Source organism: Lepidochelys kempii, chromosome 9 (assembly GCF_965140265.1).
Source record: "Lepidochelys kempii isolate rLepKem1 chromosome 9, rLepKem1.hap2, whole genome shotgun sequence".
NCBI lineage: Eukaryota > Metazoa > Chordata > Testudines > Cheloniidae > Lepidochelys > Lepidochelys kempii.
In genome coordinates this window covers 102,183,632-102,205,440 of record NC_133264.1, presented here as the reverse complement: position 1 = coordinate 102,205,440, position 21,809 = coordinate 102,183,632, and the positions used below count along the sequence as shown (strand labels likewise).

General features: G+C 42.8%; 1 protein-coding gene across 3 annotated transcripts in view; it reads left to right on the top strand.

The window, feature by feature from the left end:
• The window catches only part of TEX11 (testis expressed 11), a 147,867-nt gene that overhangs the window by 72,633 nt on the left and 53,425 nt on the right, over positions 1-21,809 (top strand). For 2 of the 3 annotated variants that reach the window (XM_073358618.1, XM_073358617.1), the window contains 7 exons: positions 2,660-2,745; positions 3,707-3,844; positions 9,358-9,460; positions 12,182-12,306; positions 18,197-18,282; positions 19,021-19,074; positions 19,887-19,927. In XM_073358618.1, coding sequence (XP_073214719.1) covers positions 2,660-2,745; positions 3,707-3,844; positions 9,358-9,460; positions 12,182-12,306; positions 18,197-18,282; positions 19,021-19,074; positions 19,887-19,927 — 633 coding nt within the window. The remainder of the gene's footprint in view (positions 1-2,659; positions 2,746-3,706; positions 3,845-9,357; positions 9,461-12,181; positions 12,307-18,196; positions 18,283-19,020; positions 19,075-19,886; positions 19,928-21,809) is intronic. The other variant, XM_073358619.1, reaches the window with a different exon arrangement.

Genomic DNA, 21,809 nt, shown 5'->3' with positions numbered 1-21,809 from the left:
TATACTAGGGCTGTCAAATAATTGCAGTTAACTCACATGATTAACTACAAAATTAATTGCAATTAAAAAAAAGTAATCATGATTAATTGCAGTTTTAATTGCACTGTTAAACAATAGAATATCAATTGAAATTTATTAAATATTTTGGATATTTTTCTACATTTTCAAATATATTGATTTCAGTTACAACACAGAATACAAAGTGTACAGTGCTCACTTTATATTATTTTTATTACACATATTTACTCTATACAAATGATAAACAAAAGAAATAGTATTTTTCAGTTCACCTCATACAAGTACTGTAGTGCAATCTCTTTATTGTGAAAGTGCAATTTACAAATGTACATTTTTTTTGTTTCATAACTGCACTTAAAAACAAAACAATATAAGACTTTAGAGTCTACAAGTCCACACAGTCCTACTTCTTGTTCAGTCAGTCACTAAGACAATCAGGTTTGTTTACATTTGTTTACATTTATGGGAGATTATTTACAATGTCATCTGAAAGTGAGACCAGGCGTTCGCATGGCACTTTAGTAGCCGGCATTGCAATATATTTACGTGCCAGACATGCTAAACATTCATATGCCCCTTCATGCTTCAGCCACCATTCCAGAGGACATGGTTCCATGCTGATGATGCTCGTTAAAAAAATAATATGTTAATTAAATTTTGACTGAATTCCTTGGGGGAGAATAGTATGTCTGCTACTCTGTTTTACCTGCATTCTGCCATATATTTCATCTTATAGCAGTCTTGGATGATGACCCAGCACATGTTGTTCGTTTTAAGAACACTTTCACTGCAGATTTGACAAAACAGAAAGAAGGTACCAATGTGAGATTTCTAAAGATAGCTACAGCACTCGACCCAAGGTTTAAGATTTTGAAGTGCCTTCCAAAATCTGAGGGACAAGGTGTGGAACATACTTTCAGATGTCTTAAAAGAGCAACAGTCCGATGCGGAAACTACAGAACCCAAACCACCAAAAAAGAAAATCAACCTTCTGCTGGTGGCATCTGACTCAGACGATGAAAGTGAACATGTGTTGGTCTGCGCTGCTTTGGATCATTATCAAGCAGAACCTGTCATCAGTAGGGATGTGTGTTCTCTGGAATGGTGGTTGAAGATGAAGAGACATATGAATCTTTAGCGCATTGGCACATAAATATCTTGTGATGCTGGCTGTGACCACAGCGGGGAAAGGAGCAGAACGTCAGCAGCTACTCTGGCGGTTGTACCGCCCCCTGCCCTGCCCCCCCAGCCCTGTCCTCCGGTGGAGCTGCTGCTGTACAGATGGAGCCCCCGGCTCCTCGAACCTGGCGTGGGGCCCCCGGCTCCTTCTGTGTCTTTCCAGTATGCCATACCGGCTATAAATATCTTGCTGGTACGGCATACTGGAGCCTACTGCTGTACATGCGCTGCTGATATATATATGTAACCCCTTGGGGTTTAGAGAGCATGGCCCCTTTAAATCTTTTCCCTAGTGGGGCAGGGGAGCAGTGAGAGAAAGGAGGGAAACTTGGGAGTGTGGTTCTGGAGCCCGAGGACAGAAGGGCTGAAGCTGGGAGGCCCTGGACAAAACGTGAAGGAGAGAGAACCTGCCTAAGTCCTGGGAAGGACAGAGCGGCCGATCGGGGACATCCCAGGACAGGAGCCAGGAGGAGCACTGTGCCAGGGAGGAATCGCCTGAGAAGGACAGGCCAGATCTGGACCCAGTATCACTGCCGCCCAGAGCTGCATGGGGCTGTGAGTACTGGGGCTGGTGACTCTGCACTGGGAATAAGGAGGGAGGCTGCTAGCTAGTTAAGTGGGAAGGTGGTTGCTCTGCGTGGCTTTGCAGAAAGCGGCAGAAGAGGGCACCGGAGGGGTTTGTTGGGGAAAGTTCACTGGTGCTGAAGACGACCAGGAGCACCCAAGACTCACCATTGAACTGGAACTTTGCTCAGGACTCCTGAACTCTATGTGCAGGTGCATTGCTCAGTGTCTGCCCTTTCAGACTGTGATACCACTGGGCCTGTGGGGCCTTGGTTTGGATGCAGCCCTGTTCTACTGCTCCCCCTATACTTCCCCTTGTTGTTTTTCTCCTCTCATCCCTCTGTAAATAAATATCTCTATTATATCCATTGTACTTTTCCTGTGGGTGTGTGTGTTCACTCTGGGGGGTTTGGAACACGTGCCCCTGGGGTGGAGGGAATTTTTCCTGCTGCATTTCTGCGCATGCCGTCTCTTGGCCAGAGCTGCCTGCAGAGCAGACTCCATCTTGGCCACGAGGGCACTAAAGTTACGTGTATATGTGTGTGTGTGTGTGTATGTATACACACACATACACGCGCACACCCGCTCCCCCCCAAGATCTGCCCCACCACATCCCTGTTACCAAAGAGTCTATTAACATCAAGTTTCTGTATGGCAAAGGAACAGAGGGGCAATTGGGGTGGCCTACTCTTTATGCCTTCAGTTCAGTATGTGAGGACGCTCAGGGTGCAGGCACTGCTGCAATGGACATTGTGGTCCAAGAATCTGTTTGGAGTGCACTGGGCTCATGCGCACCAATAGTGGAATTCATCTTGAAGAATGACAGTTATTGTACAGTAGGTAATAGTTTCTTCTTTATTTAAGACCTTGTTATTGCTTAATTTCAATCACTTCTCAGGTCACTATACTGGAAAACAGCTGTCACCTGAAATACTGAACCGGCTGCACATCATTCTGTGGGACAGAGCTGCCAAGAGCTATGAGGTTTGGAAACAAACATGGTCTTTGTTTTTTGCTTTAAAAAAACAATGAAGGATCACTGTTATAGGGTGATACTGGCCATTTAAGAGAGAGCAGGGCTAGTGCACCTGTGACTCATCAGCTACAGCAACTGGATTTTACAAGAGGGCACTTGTAAATGGAAGATACCTGGTGAGTCAAGGGGAACCTGAGAGACAGGAAAGGGGGCTGGTGAGAGCTGCCTGGGAGAGACAGTTATCAGAGACAACACCACATACCTAATATAGAACCTTAAGTCACTGTGCTGTTAACTTTTAGTCATGATGAATATTGACCATTTATTCATACCCTTTGTTTCTCATCTCCGAAGCAGTTTGTAATCCACGACAATACTTTGCCTCTCACCCCATGACAACTAAGTTTCTTTAAGGATCCTAGCCAAAGGCTTTTTGAAGCCCTAAATAAATTGTTAATTGGTTCTCCTTTATCTACTACTTTATTGACACGTTCAAAGAATTCTCACAGACAAGACATGATTTTCCTTTGCAGAAACCATGCTGGTTAGACCCTGTTATATTTAATGAAGTGAAAGTCTGTAACGCAATCCAATGGCTGGAAGTTGAAGCTAGACAAATCAAGACTAGCAATAAGGTGTAAATTTTTAACAGGCTGATAAACCACTTGGAACAGTTTACCAAGGGTCATGGTGGATTCTCCATCACGGGCAGTTTTTAAATCAAGATTGAATGTTTTTCTAAAAGATCTGCTCTAGGAATTATTTTGAGGATGTTTGATGGTCTGTGCCCTATGGGAAGTCAGACTAGATGAGGGGAGTGGTCCCTTATGGCCTTGGAATCTATGAATGTATGTGACTATTTCAACCTTTTGATTCTTATGAAGCCTGATTTATTTAGCTTAGGAAAACGTAGTCAATTTAAACTTCAGTGTGACTGTTTGTTTGTTTGTTTATTTATTTATTTTCTAGGCAAAAAACTACTCTGAAGCCCTTCAGTGGTATAACTATTCTCTCAGCTTCTATTCATCTGGGCAGATAGATCAGAACTTGGCTAAGTTGCAGAGGAATATGGCTTCCTGCTACTTTCATCTGAAACAACTTGAAAAAGTGTTTATTTTTTTTGTGGTATTGCAGTGTCAATGGGACTTGATTTCAAATTGTGAAAGGGTAAAAGGGAATGGAAGTTTGTTCTGTAGCTTTTCTGTGTTGAGTTACATGATTACACTTAGGACTTCAAGTTTTAAAAATGTACCCACTTAATTATTAATATCTTTGTTTTCATTAGGGTCCCCCCACTTCTAGGTGCTATACCAACATAATAGGGGGCATGATTTCTGCCACAAACAGCTTACAATCTAAAGAAATGATAGAGTAGAGAGAAGGGGTCCAACGGATAAATAAAATGGCAAAAGTGGAGATTTGTCATATTTTGATAATAAAATGTTTTTGATACTAATATGTTTTAAAATGGAAATATAAAACTATCCCCATTTGCTACCTGACATAGACATTATTAGTTGGGTCATTTATTGAGGGTATCATGGTAGAAGTTTTTTCTTCAGAGTGGGCAATGGTGTTGTGCACCAGCTCAGAGAGATGAAGCAGCATGACTGCATCACTGGTGGAACAGACAGATGGGGAGCAATGTAAAAAGACACAAAGGTGGAAAAGTTGGGAGAGCCTTGAAGGACAAGAAGTTTGAGCCTGATGTGGTGGGAAAGCTGCTGTACAGCAAGGCTGCCTTGGAGTTGCTGGTAAATGGACTGTCTTGTGTAAAGTTATATTCCAGCATGTCATCAGACCACTAACTTCAAGTGAGCTGAGTAACAAAATGATTGCAATGAAGTATGCATTACAGAGAGGGAGCTTTAACAGCTGTAAAGACCTAGAGAGATCTTAGCATAACAACTAGTGTCACCAGAGCAGACTCATAACTAGTATCATCTGTGTGTAAGTCTAAAAATCTTTCTACTCCTAAGATAGGACTTACAAAGTGAATTAATTTTGTCTAAATTAAAAAAGCATCTTGAGCACTTGCTTTAAGTGATCACTAGATGGAGGTCTAAGCTATGTTTGTACTTTACAAATGATGTACAAACTTGTCTGCTGATACTGCCTATGTGGTCTCTAATTCTGAATGGAGAGCAGAGACATGTCTTGAGGTGCAGCCAGAGTTGCCCCTTGAAGTTAGACTCACAGCAACTAGTGTGATATTCTCATTGAAGTTGAGGACTGTTCATTTTCCTGTGTACACACCAACCTGACACTGTGAGTCTCATGTCCTGTAGCACAGTGAGAGTCTTTTGGAAATTCACTATATTCTACGAATGTGTGTGACAGATGTTAGGGGAGCAGTGCTGCAGCCTCATGTGTCCCACCCAGTTAAATTTCTGTAACTGAAGACTTTATAGAAAAGGGGAGAGTTAAAAAAGCTGGGAAAATAGTGGACAATTTACTTGAGTCTGGTCTCTGGAAGGGCAGAGTTGCTTTTTGGAATTCTTCTAGACCGGTGTTTCTCAAATGTGGCCACCAGGGGCTTTTCTTGTGGCTACAACCTCCTGGGCTGTGATGGGGGAGGGTGGGAGCAGTGGCTCCTCCCCCACCCTGGTGCTCCTGGATGCCTTGGTGTTGGTTGCTGGGGTTTCCAGCAAGTATTGGGCCCTGCTTGCCTCCCTCTAGAGACACCTGGGGCACAATGCTGGAGGAGCAGGCAGCTGGTGAGTTCCGCACCTTCTCAGAGGTATGGGGCTCAGGATTTGGGCTTAAGCCCAGGGGTGGCAGGAATGTAGGTTCTGGCTGTGAGGCTTCAGGTTCCAGCCCCAGGCTCTGGCTGCACCCCATCGCCCCAACCCCTGATGTCTCCCCCGATCCCCATCCTGGGCTTAATTTGTACTCAGACTTGCCAGGACTGAATAAGTCTGCTGTGAAAAATGATACTTGCATGTTTGTTAATATCACTTTTCACAGCAGACTTACTAGCTAGCAATAAATAAATTACAATGATTTGGATATGTATATGTGCATATTTATTTGTTTTTCCTTAAGCTAATTAAGTATTTTAGGAAAAAGTGTGAGAGCGGCCACCAGGAAGAGTTGGTGGCCGTACTCTGAGGCCACCAAATAATTTGTCCTGAGAACCCTTGCTCTAGACACCATGCTAATAAACACCGTATTAGAACTGGTGCATAGTTGCAGATATTGTTAAAAATTGCCTAGGTGTTTACATTCTAGGCCTCTGTTTTGAGATCTCATAACTTTTAAAAACTTTAATCTTTTGGGCTGAAGTTTTCCAGATCTGGTACGTGCCTGAAGGTGAAACTTGGAGTAAAAAAAATTCAACTGTTTGTGAGTAGAAGGAGAAAGAAAAAAATCATTTTTCCCCACTAGAAAGAAATTCTTTCAATTTATTTTAGAGCTTTACAAGCAAAATGGCTGAGGGTATAACGTGTAAATGTAACTGGGAAACAGCCCTCACTGTGGAGAAGTGCCTTTATATATTCTTATGATAGAGGGTTTTGATTTGGCTAAATCAGAAGAATTTGAACATCACACTGCACATTCGTAGGACATTTTTAACAGTAGCTCTTTAAAACAATGTTTGATCAGAAACTAGGCTGTACTATACATGTGTGTCTTAAGGGGCCCTTTAATCTAACATACAAAGACATATAAGAAGTTCCAGAGTCTGGAAGTTGAAGTTAGAAAAATTCAAATTGGAAATAAGAAATTTTCACAGTCAAAAAGTTGCAATTAACCATTGAAACAGTACTATGTGATCATGTAATTAAAGCCTATGATAGTATGTAAACATGAGGGGACCAACTTAAGGTTGCACAATGAACCTTAATTATGGCATTGCCTAACTTGAGTGCTTGGCTCTGCAACCTTAATGTTATTTTAGTGTTGTTTTGTGATATAATTTCATATTTAAAAAAAGCAAAAACAAAATAATAATTATATCATTAGGAACTATACTGACCTCCAACTTGTGTCATCAGCAGGGTTTGTGACCATTAGATCCACAGCACTGACCTTTGCCACTTGAACTACTGGTAGCAGTAGGAAAGGAGTACTTGTGGCATCTTAGAGACTAGCAAATTTATTTGAGCATATGCTTTCGTGAGTACAGCTCACGAAAGCTTATGCTCAAATAAATTTGTTAGTCTCTAAGGTGCCACAAGTACTCCTTTTCTTTTTGCGAATACAGACTAACACAGCTGCTACTCTGAAACCTGGTAGCAGTAATCAGCTATTAACATCTCCATGGACCAGCCACTAGAGGGGGATGAAGACACACATTTTAGCAGTGGGTTTCACAGCTATTTACTGACAGCAGAAAAATGTAGAGACTCAGGACATCAGGGTTCAATTCTGGCTTCTGAAGGAGAGTTTTCTATAGTGGTTGTAGACCTGTCTGTCCCTGTGCTTCCAGCTGTCCCAGTCCCCTTTTTCTCATATATACCCTCTGCTCCTGTCCACCCCTCCACCCTTGCTTTTGCCCCCATCCTCCTCTACTCTTACCCTATTCCCCACTTCCACTCCAGCTCCTGCCTCCCTCTGTGCCGATCCACCTTCCTCCCGCCCCAACTTCTACTTCCCTCCCCCTGCATGGTTCCTGAAATCCCTTCTTCTTGCACACCATTCTTCATCCCTCTGAATTCAAGTCAGGTTTGGCTGCATCCTCTTTCACCATGCTCAGCCTGCTTGCTAGCATCAGGAGCATTGAGATAATAGAAGAGACAGTCTCCCTGCTCTCAGTTGCTGTGCCCAGTGCCACGTCAGCCCCAGGCTGCTAGAAGGAGCAATTTCAGCAAAAGACCTCCTCACCACCTCCAGGCTGGGCTGGAACATACTTAGTGCAGATGGAATCATCAGAAAATGTAGCTGACAAACTCTAAGAAGTCTCTACTGATTAGTTTCTATAGATTGAGATTTTTGAAAGGCTCCTAGCTTGGCAAATTTGGGTGAAATTTTCAAGGAACAGCAAAAGGTGAATCTCTGATACTAGGAGAACTGCCCTGACAAATTTAAAATTCTTTCTCCAAAGCATGAGGGCTCTAGAACTTCTTAATGAAATGGTTGTAATACTCTTTTAATTTGGGCCAAACAATATATTTTCCCTAATCTCATTCTCAGAAATGGCTGAACCATTTGACATGAAACTTTCTAAAAAAATTCAACCAGAGGCAGACACTCAGCATGGAAAATTCTAGCTTGAAGGGACAAAGTTTGGCAATGTTATAAGCAAATGGAAATAGTATTTTGAAGTGTCAGACAGTGTTAACTATTGATGGCACTACTAGCCTTCTTCACTTTGTTATGCTGTGCCACGAGGTGGGTCCTCGGCAGTACCATAGAACCCTGGCTCTCTGGATCTTAAAGCAGAAGCCTTGACTGCGTGAATTAAAAGGTTTCACTCTGTTAGCCAGCTCATCAATCTCTATATGTTTCCCACTAGAGAGGGACAGAGCATCTAGAGAGGGACAGAGCATCACACTATGTGGGTATGGGTTACATGTTCCACCTAGATGAGGAAGCTTGCCTGAGTTTTAGAAGTCCATCCAGGTCTAATCCCCGTACATGCCCTGACAGCAGAGGTTGAACCTGGGACTTCTACATCTAAATGCAAGAGCCTGAACTGCCAGAGCTGAGTGATCCACATCTGAGAATCAGGGATGCAGCAAGCTCATCAACCTTTGTGTCCCAGCCACCACTAGACAGGGACAAAGCACAACACTATTACACTATTATCTAACCTTGGATACATGTGGCAACTTCTGTTTCCGTGTACTGCTGTGTATGCCAAGTAGAGTCCAGGAGAGTCATTTCTAAACAAGATGCTCTGCAGACCCCTACCTCATTCAAGGTGAATTTCACCCCATCCAGAGGGTCAGCACAGTGAGACTGTAATAGAGCTTAGGCCTTGTGCTTAGGCCTTCTGCACTGGGTTGAATTTCACTCTTACTTAGCTCACAAGGTGAAACTTTCATGGTTGTGGAAAAAATGGTCTGATGTTATACTGTATCAGTTGACAGGTTTCACAGTGGTAGGTGTGTTAGTCTGTATCAACAAAAAGAACAAGGAGTACTTGTGGCACCTTAGAGACTAACCAATTTATTTGAGCATAAACTTTCGTGGGCTAAAACTCACTTCATCGGATGCATGCAGTACAGCATGCATCCGATAAAGTGGGTTTTAGCCCATGAAAGTTTATACTCAGATAAATTTTTTAGTCTCTAAGGTGCCACAAGTACTCCTGGTTCTTTTTGTAACAGTTGATAAATAGTGTGTGACCCTGGAATTAAAGACTGTATTTGTTAAGGGGTCAGAATTAAGGGTGTGTTTGCAACTGTAATTTTAGCATTTCTTGAGTTTTAAATGTTTAACTGCTCCACAGCTCAAAAGCTTATTTTTGTGACTTTTAGTTTGTTTTTCAACTCTGGATAACTTTTCTTTTGTCTGTAAAGCACCAACCTTTATATAGCTGTGGAGCTGTATAAACAACACGTATATAATCATTAATATGTTCTCTCTCAGTTTAGCGCACCCCTGCTACAATGTGTGTTACTGACTCCTCGTCATGACTGCGATAAAATCCTGTTAATCTTTTCTGTCAACAGGCAAAAGAGGCAGTGAAGGAGGCAGAGAGGTGTGATCCCAGCAGCATCTTCACTCAGTTCAGTGTGTATAAGGTTGCAGTCTTGGAGGGTAACACTGAAAAAGGTAGAAACAGTCAGAAGGGTAATATGTTGCTGTGTACATATGAACACATGATTATTTTGCAGTTTTATTGATTTGGTATTTTCCCAACAAAAAAACCACCTTTGACTTAGCCTGTTTTTCCACCTATGCCCCAAATTCCTTTCTCCCCTTCACCTTGAAACTAATTGAAAATGCTGTCTGCATCACTGCCTCAAGTTTGTCTTCCCCAGCTACATCCTAGAGCATCTCCAATCTAACTTCTGCCCTTTCCACTGAAACTGCTCTCACCAAAGTCGCTAATCACCTTCTCTTGGCCAAATGTCAGTGCATCAGTTGCATTGTTGATTTCCTTGGTCTCTGTTGCTTTTGACAATGTTGATCATCCTCTTCTTGATTTCTTATCTACCCTGGGCTTTTGTGATACTGTACTTTCCTAAGTCTCCTCTTATCTCTCTTACCATTCTGTCAGGTTTTTTGATGGGTGGTCCTCCTCTCTCCCACTTTCTGATGGGATCTCATAGGTCTCCATCTCCAACCCCCTCCTTTTCTTCCATATGTTGTATTCTGGGTCAGTGATTCTCAGCCGGTGGTCCACGGACTCTTGGGGGTCACAGACTATGTCTGCTCTTACTCTCAGACTTGACTCTTTTTTCTACCTTCCTTTCTGGGGGGTCATAATCTGAGTCTTTTTGATTACAAGTAGCTTGTTTGCTGACCAGGTATGTTCACTATCTGCAGCTCCTTTGTGCTGTCATTTATGGGCAGTTGTCGCTTTCCCCTATCAGCTAGGTAATTTGCATCGACACAGATGCTTTTTAGCTTGCTTTTGGATCCAAAGCCATCAGCAGAGCTCAGAGACTCTGTCTTAAAAGGGACACAGTGAACTTCCACCTGAGTTTTGATTACTTTCCACTTTTAACTCCTGCTTTTAAAACACAAAGCGATCTGAAAAAGAAAACACAACCTATTGTGGCTCCTTTTTGGAGCCCTAATAGGATTTTAATTAAGTAGCATGGTTTGCTTGCATTTTTTTCTTTTAACCCCTTCTACAATATACACTGCATATGTCAGGAAAATGCACATTTTTTCATAGTTTAACTTCTGCAACATTATATTAACCATATTATAAGCTGTAACTGTTTCTTTTATGCTCACAGTTTTCATGTACCCTTATCAAAGTGGCAGTCTGATTACTCAGAGCCAATTTCAGTGTTCCTAAGATTGCTTCTTTGTGCACCTCACTCCTGCTGTTGCTGCAGAGGGTACTGTCTTTTTCATTTCTTATTCTTTTACTGCAGCTTTTATCTGCTACTTCGTTTAAAAAAAAAATCCAGAATCTCTCCCTATTCTCCTGATTGGTCTTTAAAAAGATATTGAACTTTATAAAGCATTGAGGTACCTTAAGGGTTAAATATCAAAGCCAAACAACACTAATTACCTGTGTCTGGCAAAAAGCGTTTGTCAGTTTTGCATCTTTGAATAAAAGATTCAAATGGAATTTTAGTGGTATCATTTAAAAAAAAACAACTGCAAACCAAACCAATTAATCTTAAACCAACAAAACAAGAGTTTTACAAACCAGTAGTGTTGATTTAGGTCCTTAAAACCTCACATATTTACACAATATATTTGCACACACACACAGATACATACATACACATACATACATTCTCTTTTTCTTAACATCCCTTGCACTACTCTAATAATTTTTCCAGAGCTGTACATAGATTACATTCCCTTTTATACATTTGGGGGCAGTTAAGTTCCAATAGAAACCCCTTACGTTCTTTTAGCGAATTTGACTAAACTGTCCATAGTCAAATGATTTAAATCCGATTGTCTCTTTGCCTGGATTATTTACATTCCTTCGGAAAAGGGCCAGTTTTTCCTTTGAATGGCTGCAAAGAAACCAAGAATTCTCTTCCTATAACACTTTTTCTTTTTAACATTTTCACAACTTTCAACTGTTTAATTTCCTCCAGCCTCTGCAGATTTAACTTGTCACTCTTTTTCCTTAAATCACGTGTTTATCTCCCAGAATGACACTTTCATCAGCTCAGATTATCACCATTCCAGGTATTGTCCGAGGGATCTGAATTCCTCATGCTTGTACTTACTCCTTCCCTTATTCCTGCCACTAAGTCCCTCAGGGCTCCCAACCTGTTTTCCAGTCTCTTTATCTGTTGCCTGCCTTCTTGTCTGGGCCCAATCCTGCTTTCCTCACTAGAGCCTCCACATTTATTTGACAAATAAAATTTGCAGAATTTTGCAGAATTTTAAAATATTGTGCTCATAATTTTTTGACGCATAATTTTTAATTGTTTGGAGCAGAATGCCCTCAGGAGTAACTCTTGTTGGTATGAGCCAAAACATGGGTGAATGGAGCCCCACCCGGCCTATGGGTTATATATTAGAGGGAGTGTTCTGCTTTCTGCGACAACCTGACATTTGGACAAGATTGGGGTGCTAGACAAGGTTTCCATTGTTTGGCAACACTGTCTGCAGTAGCCAGAAAAAAACAGGTTAACACCTTTCTAGCCAGCACTGTGCTTAACTGTGGAGAAATGCTAACATATTTACCTAGTCAGAACAGGTTTCCCAGGGGAAACGTGTGAAAATTAGTTGAAGATGTCAGCCTTTCCACAAATCAGTATAATATTTATGTTGAAATATCAGAGTACAGCTACTTTCATGTGCTTCTATGAAAAATTCTGCTAACAGCTGGTTTCTTGTGTATTTCAGCTGTGGAGGCAGTTGTTGCAATGGGGAAGTTAGCAGCAAAACCAGCTCAGCATGAAGATAAGCTACTAGCAGATGGAAGTGCAGCCACCAGCCTTCTGAGTTTAGCTGCCCAGATTGCTTTAGAGGTAGGTAGAGCTGATAATATTTTCTTGGACTTCTGCTTCATTGTCAAATAAACATAGCAGTTGTAGCCTGTCCAACTTGTATTTTTTCTTGCTATGTTCTACACAAGAGAAGACTTGGCTATGTAAACTCAAGTGTGTTGAATAAAGTGAAGCAGAGGTTTATTTCAAACCAAAGAAATAAAGTTTTAAAAGAATTCTTAAGGAAAATTCCTGAGCTATAGACGTTAGTAGATGGACATTGCTTCAGATGCTTCCTTAGGTCTCTCTTCTGTCACAAGCAATGGAATTTCTGTTGTCTTCTATGGCTTGATTGCTGAAGATGCTCAATTCAGAAGGAAGAAAAGGAGTACTTGTGGCACCTTAGAGACTAACAAATTTATTTGAGCATAAGCTTTCGTGAGCTACAGCTCACTTCATCGGATGCATTCAGTGGAAAATACAGTGGGGAGATTTTATATACACAGATTTCAGAGTAACAGTCGTGTTAGTCTGTACTCGCAAAAAGAAAAGGAGTACTTGTGGCACCTTAGAGACTAACCAATTTATTTGAGCATAAGCTTTCGTGAGCTACAGCTCACTTCATCGGATGCATACCGTGGAAACAGCAGCAGACTTCATATATACACAGAGAATGTGAAACAATACCTCCTCCCACCCCACTGTCCTGCTGGTAATAGCTTATCTAAAGTGATCATCAGGTGGGCCATTTCCAGCACAAATCCAGGTTTTCTCACCCTCCACCCCCCCACACAAATTCACTCTCCTGCTGGTGATAGCCCATCCAAAGTGACAACTCTTTACACAATGTGCATGACAATCAAGTTGGGCTATTTCCTGCACAAATCCAGGTTTTCTCACATCCCCCCCCCACCCCCATACACACACAAACTCACTCTCCTGCTGGTAATAGCTCATCCAAACTGACCACTCTCCAAGTTTAAATCCAAGTTAAACCAGAACATCTTGGGGGGGGGGGTAGGAAAAAACAAGAGGACACAGGCTACCTTGCATAATGACTTAGCCACTCCCAGTCTCTATTTAAGCCTAAATTAATAGTATCCAATTTGCAAATGAATTCCAATTCAGCAGTTTCTCGCTGGAGTCTGGATTTGAAGTTTTTTTGTTTTAAGATAGCGACCTTCATGTCTGTGATTGCGTGACCAGAGAGATTGAAGTGTTCTCCGACTGGTTTATGAATGTTATAATTCTTGACATCTGATTTGTGTCCATTTATTCTTTTACGTAGAGACTGTCCAGTTTGACCAATGTACATGGCAGAGGGGCATTGCTGGCACATGATGGCATATATCACATTGGTGGATGTGCAGGTGAACGAGCCTCTGATAGTGTGGCTGATGTTATTAGGCCCTGTGATGGTGTCCCCTGAATACATATGTGGACACAGTTGGCAACGGGCTTTGTTGCAAGGATAAGTTCCTGGGTTAGTGGTTCTGTTGTGTGGTATGTGGTTGTTGGTGAGTATTTGCTTCAGGTTGCGGGGCTGTCTGTAGGCAAGGACTGGCCTGTCTCCCAAGATTTGTGAGAGTGCTGGGTCATCCTTTAGGATAGGTTGTAGATCCTTAATAATGCGTTGGAGGGGTTTTAGTTGGGGGCTGAAGGTGACGGCTAGTGGCGTTCTGTTATTTTCTTTGTTAGGCCTGTCCTGTAATAGGTAACTTCTGGGAACTCTTCTGGCTCTATCAATCTGTTTCTTTACTTCTGCAGGTGGGTATTGTAGTTGTAAGAAAGCTTGACAGAGATCTTGTAGGTGTTTGTCTCTGTCTGAGGGGTTCGAGCAAATGCGGTTGTATCGCAGAGCTTGGCTGTAGACGATGGATCGTGTGGTGTGGTCAGGGTGAAAGCTGGAGGCATGCAGGTAGGAATAGCGGTCAGTAGGTTTCCGGTATAGGGTGGTGTTTATGTGACCATTGTTTATTAGCACTGTAGTGTCCAGGAAGTGGATCTCTTGTGTGGACTGGACCAGGCTGAGGTTGGTGGTGGGATGGAAATTGTTGAAATCATGGTGGAATTCCTCAAGGGCTTCTTTTCCATGGGTCCAGATGATGAAGATGTCATCAATATAGCGCAAGTAGAGTAGGGGCTTTAGGGGACGAGAGCTGAGGAAGCGTTGTTCTAAATCAGCCATAAAAATGTTGGCATCCTGTGGGGCCATGCGGGTACCCATAGCAGTGCCGCTGATCTGAAGGTATACATTGTCCCCAAATGTGAAATAGTTATGGGTAAGGACAAAGTCACAAAGTTCAGCCACCAGGTTAGCCGTGACATTATCGGGGATAGTGTTCTTGACGGCGTGTAGTCCATCTTTGTGTGGAATGTTGGTGTAGAGGGCTTCTACATCCATAGTGGCCAGGATGGTGTTATCAGGAAGATCACCGATGGATTGAAGTTTCCTCAGGAAGTCAGTGGTGTCTCGAAGGTAGCTGGGAGTGCTGGTAGCGTAGGGCCTGAGGAGGGAGTCTACATAGCGAGACAATCCTGCTGTCAGGGTGCCAATGCCTGAGATGATGGGGCACCCAGGATTTCCAGGTTTATGGATCTTGGGTAGTAGATAGAATATCCCAGGTCGGGGTTCCAGGGGTGTGTCTGTGCGGATTTGATCTTGTGCTTTTTCAGGAAGTTTCTTGAGCAAATGCTGTAGTTGCTTTTGGTAACTCTCAGTGGGATCATAGGGTAATGGCTTGTAGAAACTCGTGTTGGAGAGCTGCCGAGCAGCCTCTTGTTCATATTCCGACCTATTCATGATGACGACAGCACCTCCTTTGTCAGCCTTTTTGATTATGATGTCAGAGTTGTTTCTGAGGCTGTGGATGGCATTGCGTTCCACATGGCTGAGGTTATGGGGCAAGTGATGCTGCTTTTCCACAATTTCAGCCCGTGCACGTCGGCGGAAGCACTCTATGTAGAAGTCCAGTCTGCTGTTTCGACCTTCAGGAGGAGTCCACCTAGAATCCCTCTTTCTGTAGTGTTGGTAGGGAGACCTCTGTGGATTAGTATGCTGTTCAGAGGTATTTTGGAAATATTCCTTGAGTCGGAGACGTCGAAAATAGGATTCTAGGTCACCACAGATTGTCATGCACATTGTGTAAAGAGTTGTCACTTTGGATGGGCTATCACCAGCAGGAGAGTGAATTTGTGTGTGTGTGTGTGGGGAATAAACATGGGGAAGTAGTTTTACTTTGTGTAATGACACATCCACTCCCAGTCTTTATTCAAGCCTAAATTAATTGTATCCAGTTTGCAAATTAATTCCAATTCAGCAGTCTCTCATTGGAGTCTGTTTGTGAAGTATTTTTGTTGAAGAATTGCCACTTTTAGGTCTGTAATCGAGTGACCAAAGAGATTAAAGTGTTCTCCGACTGGTTTTTGAATGTTATAATTTTTGACGTCTGATTTGTGTCCATTTATTCTTTTACGTAGAGACTGTCCAGTTTGGCCAGTGTACGTGGCAGAGGGGCATTCCTGGCACATGATGGCATATATCATGTAGAACCCCGAGTGGGGGTATTCTATCTGCTACCCAAGATCCATAAACCTGGAAATCCTGGACGCCGCATCATCTCAGGCATTGGCACCCTGACAGCAGGATTCTCTGGCTATGTAGACTCCCTCCTCAGGCCCTATGCTACCAGCACTCCCAGCTACCTTTGAGACACCATTGACTTCCTGAGGAAACTACAATCCATCAGTGATCTTCCTGAAAACACCATCCTAGCCACTATGGATGTAGAAGCCCTCTACACCAACATTCCACACAAAGATGGACTACAAGCCGTCAGGAACACTATCCCCGATAATGTCACGGCTAACCTGGTGGCTGAACTTTGTGACTTTGTCCTTACCCATAACTATTTTACATTTGGGGACAATGTATACCTTCAAATCAGCGGCACTGCTATGGGTACCCGCATGGCCCCACAGGATGCCAACATTTTTATGGCTGACTTAGAACAACGCTTCCTCAGCTCTCGTCCTCTAAAGCCCCTACTCTACTTGCGCTACATTGATGACGTCTTCATCATCTGGACCCATGGAAAAGAAGCCCTTGAGGAATTCCACCATGATTTCAACAATTTCCATCCCACCATCAACCTCAGTTTGGACCAGTCCACACAAGAGATCCACTTCCTGGACACTACGGTGTTAATAAGCGACGGTCACATAAACACCACCCTATACCCTATTCTGACCGCTATGCTTACCTACATGCCTCCAGCTTTCATCCAGACCATACCACATCATCCATTGTCTACAGCCAAGCTCTACCATACAACCGCATTTGCTCGAACCCCTCAGACAGAGACAAACACCTACAAGATCTGTATCAAGCGTTCTTACAACTACAGTACCCACCTGCTGAAGTGAAGAAACAGATTGACAGAGCCAGAAGAGTACCCAGAAGTTACCTACTACAGGACAGGCCCAACAAAGAAAATAACAGAACGCCACTAGCCATCACCTTCAGCCTCCAATTAAAACCTCTTCAATGCATCATTAAGGATCTACAACCTATCCTGAAGGATGACCCATCACTCTCACAGATCTTGGGAGACAGGCCAGTCCTTGCTTACAGATAGTCCCCCAACCTGAAGCAAATACTCACCAGCAACCACTCAACGGAAACACTAACCCAGGAACGTATCCTTGCAACAAAGCCCGTTGCCAACTGTGTCCACATATGTATTCAGGGGACACCATCATAGGGCCTAATCACATCAGCCACACTATCAGAGGCTCATTCACCTGTACATCCACCAATGTGATATATGCCATCATGTGCCAGCAATGCCCCTTTGCCATGTACATTGGCCAAACTGGACAGTCTTTACGTAAAAGAATAAATGGACACAAATCAGACGTCAAGAATTATAACTTTTAAAAACCAGTCAGAGAGCACTTCAATCTCTTTGGTCACTCGATTACAGACCTAAAAGTGGCAATTTTTCAACAAAAATACTTCACAAACAGACTCCAATGAGAGACTGCTGAATTGGAATTAATTTTCAAACTGGATAAAATTAATTTAGGCTTGAATAAAGACTGGGAATGGATGTGTCATTACACAAAGTAAAACTATTTCCCCATGTTTATTTCATCCTCCCTACTGTTCCTCACACATTCTTGTCAACTGCTGGAAATGGCCCACCTTGATTATCACTAGAAAAGCTCCCCCGCCCCACCTCTCCTGCTGGTAATATCTCACCTTACATGATTGCTCTCGTTACAGTGTGTATGGTAACACCCATTGTTTCATGTTCTCTGTGTATATAAAATCTCCCCACTGTATTTTCCACTGCATGCATCCGATGAAGTGAGCTGTAGCTCACGAAAGCTTATGCTCAAATAAATTTGTTAGTGTCTAAGGTGCCACAAGTACTCCTTTTCTTTTTGTGGATACAGACTAACATAGTTGCTACTCTGAATTCAGAAGGAGAAGCTGCTTATATGTTCTTAAGGAGCTCAGATTCTGGGGTTGGGAAATCCTGAAGGACTATGAAAAGTTACTTGTCCCTCTTGTTTGTCTGTGAGCAGTGACTGAATGGTGTGTGCACTGAATGAATGAATATTGGCATATATAGAGCAGCTCTTTTAGCTATCTCTTGGGCTTTGCTAATAATATCCCAGGTTCTAATGGCTTCCCCAAGCTGTATTGATCCTGTTCTGTCTATGGACTGATTATGCAAGGAATCACAGGATCTTTCCTTAAGATTTTTTCCCTTGCATCTGGCGATGTTTCTTATGCAGAATCCTCTTGCCTTTCCCCCACGAGAAGGGCATATAAACCCAGCAAACATTTTCCAGTTGTGGGTAGGATGGCGTTGTTTGAGGATTGGCACAGCTTTTAGAAAACGTGTTTGTTACTTGTTTTCAGACTGAACAACAGGCTGTGGCTATCAAAGCTTTGGAGTATTTATCTCAGCACTCACAAGATTGCCAACAAGTGTTCACAGCTTTAAAGTGAGTATTTGAGATACCCGTAAAGGAAGGGAATTTCTGCTGCTTTTCTTTCTTTTAATTTTTTACATCTGATGAATTTTTAGTTTTCATGAAGGTGAAGAACTGAGCAGGTGATGTGTATTATGCTAGCCAGCAGCTCCTATGCTGTTCAAATTCAGAGCATCCCATGACATTGCAAAACATACCTCAATCCTGAACTGCCACACCTTTAGCCAAGCCTGTCATAGGCCTCTCTTGAGCAGTGGATGCCAGTTGCTCTGAGTTTAATGTTGTTTTTGTGATGTGGACAAATGACCAGTAGTGACTAGAATGAAACTACAACAAATGCATTTGACTTGCTAGCGATGATCTCCAGAGGTGAAAAGACTGATTTGGTATCTAGCCCTAGAACTTGGGTTTGTTGATAACTAAGTAATTTTTTAAAATATCATGTTAAAATATTCTACCCTATTTTAAGAATAATAATTATAAGACAAACATATTTCTTCTATTGTTTACCCCAAGCCAGCCAGGCATTGATTTAGCAAAGTGGAGGACAAAATAAATGGTGAGGATGGGAAAAATCTTACAAAGTTCTTAATCCCAATCTGATACCCTGTATCTTTCAGTAGGTATATTGAATTAATGGCATGGAGAAGAGCTGGGAAAATGTTGTCTCTTGTTGGGGCTGAAAAGGCACAAAATACTGATGGAGATTTAATTTCTGAGTCTCATTTTCTGTGTTTCTCTTGCATGTAGGTGTTTGGTTCGCCTTGTGTTGTCAAAAGTCATGGCAGAACCCAAAGAGAATAGGTGAGGCCATTTGCTAAATACATTTCTGTACTATGACTGCCCACTTAAAAAGGTATATATGGTTTTTATTTTCTTAACGTGATTATGGGACCAGTCCCTATTCAAGTCAAACACCAATTGACATAACCGAATAAGAACTTCAGGGACTGGGCCTAGTGGCATCAAGTGCGAACATCTCTTCACCTTCTATAACTTTCCTCCAAGTACCTGCACTCCTCCCCCTCTCCTGTTAACTGGATGCGAGCATGATACTAAATCAGTCCTCAGTGGGGAATGTGGATCAGGCTCTCTGAGGTTGACATCTCCGGTTGACATTTGGAGGATGTGCCTGTCAAGAGCTCTGAGAACTGTGTGGTCTTCCCTGCCAGAGATCAAGCATTTTTCAACTCTGTGTTGAGTGCCCAAAAGCCCGGGAAAGGAATACTGTTGATGGTAGACAATGGGTCTCCTTGGACTGGGCTCTATCACTTTGCTATGACCCAAGTTGGAGTTAGTGCCATACAGCTTAGTTCTGATATTGCAAGGAAACAAGGCTATGAAAACGAAACTTGGAAGATGAGTCTGTGGCCTCCCTTCTGAAAATCTCCTACAACACTCATCCTTTGGACCTACAGATCTACAGGTCTATAATGCTCTTACTCTTACTACGGGCCTGCAATGCTGCTACTCCAGGTCTTACAACACTATGGGTTTTGAGTCTATATGCTTTTGACAAAAGCAGGAGTACTGTATCTGTAATTAAAGTTATTGTATTCTGTCATACCATATAAAATAATAAAGGTTTGTAAAACTGGATTTTTCTTCCACTCTAGGACTAAATATATGGACATGCTTGTGACTTACTTGACCTCAGGTGCGTAGTTTAATTTCCATTTTCTGTGGTTGTACATCTATGAACATGTTGATGGTACAGTTAATGCTGTGTGTTTCTGCTCTGGAAAGCCTGCAGACTAGAGCTGGAAGAGCTTCATTCCTAATAGGGCCAGTAACAGTGTTAGCTGCGTTCCTCAGACAAAAGGCTCCCCCGTCCTACACAGTTTCCCCTTGGGGAAAAGTTACTTATGATCACAAATGCAGTCAAAACAATCAGGTACCAGCCACACTAGCAGGCTTAGGAGCTTCAGTCTGGGATGGCCCGAAGTGACAGTTCTCTACTCTCTCTGCATGGTTAGGGCTCAAAACAGCATCTTTATTAGGCAAACAGGAGCTATGACAAAAGAAAAGGTTGTTCTGTTGTTATGAGTTTTCAGTGTGAATTTATAAATTTGGTAGTTAAAGGCCAAGTGCTGGGCTCTTCATTGTCCTAGCTATTTACAAGAAGAGGATTGTTTATATTAAAGTGACTTCTGTTCTTCCTCTGAAATGTAGAAACTGCAGAAAATAATATAAAGTTGGTAAGAGAAGTGAGGGGCTAATTACAATACTGACACTCACTTCAGTTTACCCCTCGCCTCCCTCCCAAAGAATCCCTCTTCTTCTTCGAGTAGTGTTCCTATGGGTGATCCAGTGTAGTTGTGTCTCATCCCTGCGCTGCTGATCAGAGAACTTTGGTAGCAATGTCTGTTGGGCCCACAAACGTGCTGTTTCTCCTTGTGCTGCACCACGAGGCAAACCAGTTTGTGCAGGCTAACTGTCCTCAGTTCGCAACCACCCCAACTAGAGATGGAGCCTTTAGCTGCTTGTTAGCGGATCATTAGCTCTCCTTTTCAGTTGTTAATCTTTAGATTTTAGAAACCCTTTAGCCTTCTTTTGACTTTTATTTGGCAGTGCCTTTAAAAAAAACCATCAACAAAAAGAAGAAAGAAAGACTTTATTCTTGTGTGGACCCCAAGTGTTGGGTGACCTCCCTGGATAAGGATATGCCTGGCTCTCTGGGCTTCAAGAATTGTCACACTTCCAGAGAAACAATCCCAGTTTTGGACAAGCACTCCTCTTGCATTCACTGTCTCGGAGTGGGCCACATCCAACAAAAGTGTTCCCTCTGCCAGTAGTTCCAACCGAGATCCCACAAGGACAGAGAGCTCTGCCAGAAAATCATCTTTATAGTAGCGGCTCTCTGACCCCAGCCCTCCAGTGGATGTGACTCTTTTCTTCAACCTTGATTTTGAAGGACAGTGAGTCAAAGAAATGGTCTGGGGACTCCTCTCACAAGTTGAAAAAGAGAGTGGGAAGACCCCGCAGCAAGCCCAGGGATACCTCAAAGCAATCACCACCTTGCTTGGTGTCCTCCGCGTCGCTGGCACCAAGATCACCCTGCACCCACGTCTCACGGCGCATGTCCAGTACCGTTGATAGGCCCATGGACCGTTTGGGGACAGACACCGAATCTTCGGTAGAGATACACAAGGGCAAATGCCCTAAGACGCTCCCGGTATGCGAGCTGTCAGTACTGCCAGCAGCATTGGTCCATGCAGCACTGGAGAGATTGGTATGGGTGAAGTTCCCATCTGCCCTGGCACCACCACCGATGCCAGGACACTTGGTACAGGTAGAATTCCATCAGGCTGGTGACCTGGCTTTGTTGACTTTCGGCACCTAGAGAGCTCATGCTGAAAAGAAGTACAAGAGGTTCTCCTGCACAGCAGAAAGTCCTCCATAGGACACTCTTACCTGCAGAAATGGTCCAAGTTTCAGATTTGGTGCACGTCCCACCAAACCTCTTCAGTGTCAGCAACTCTTCCGCATATTCTGGAATATACCCGACTGTTAAAAAATTGGGGTTATCCCTGAGCTCC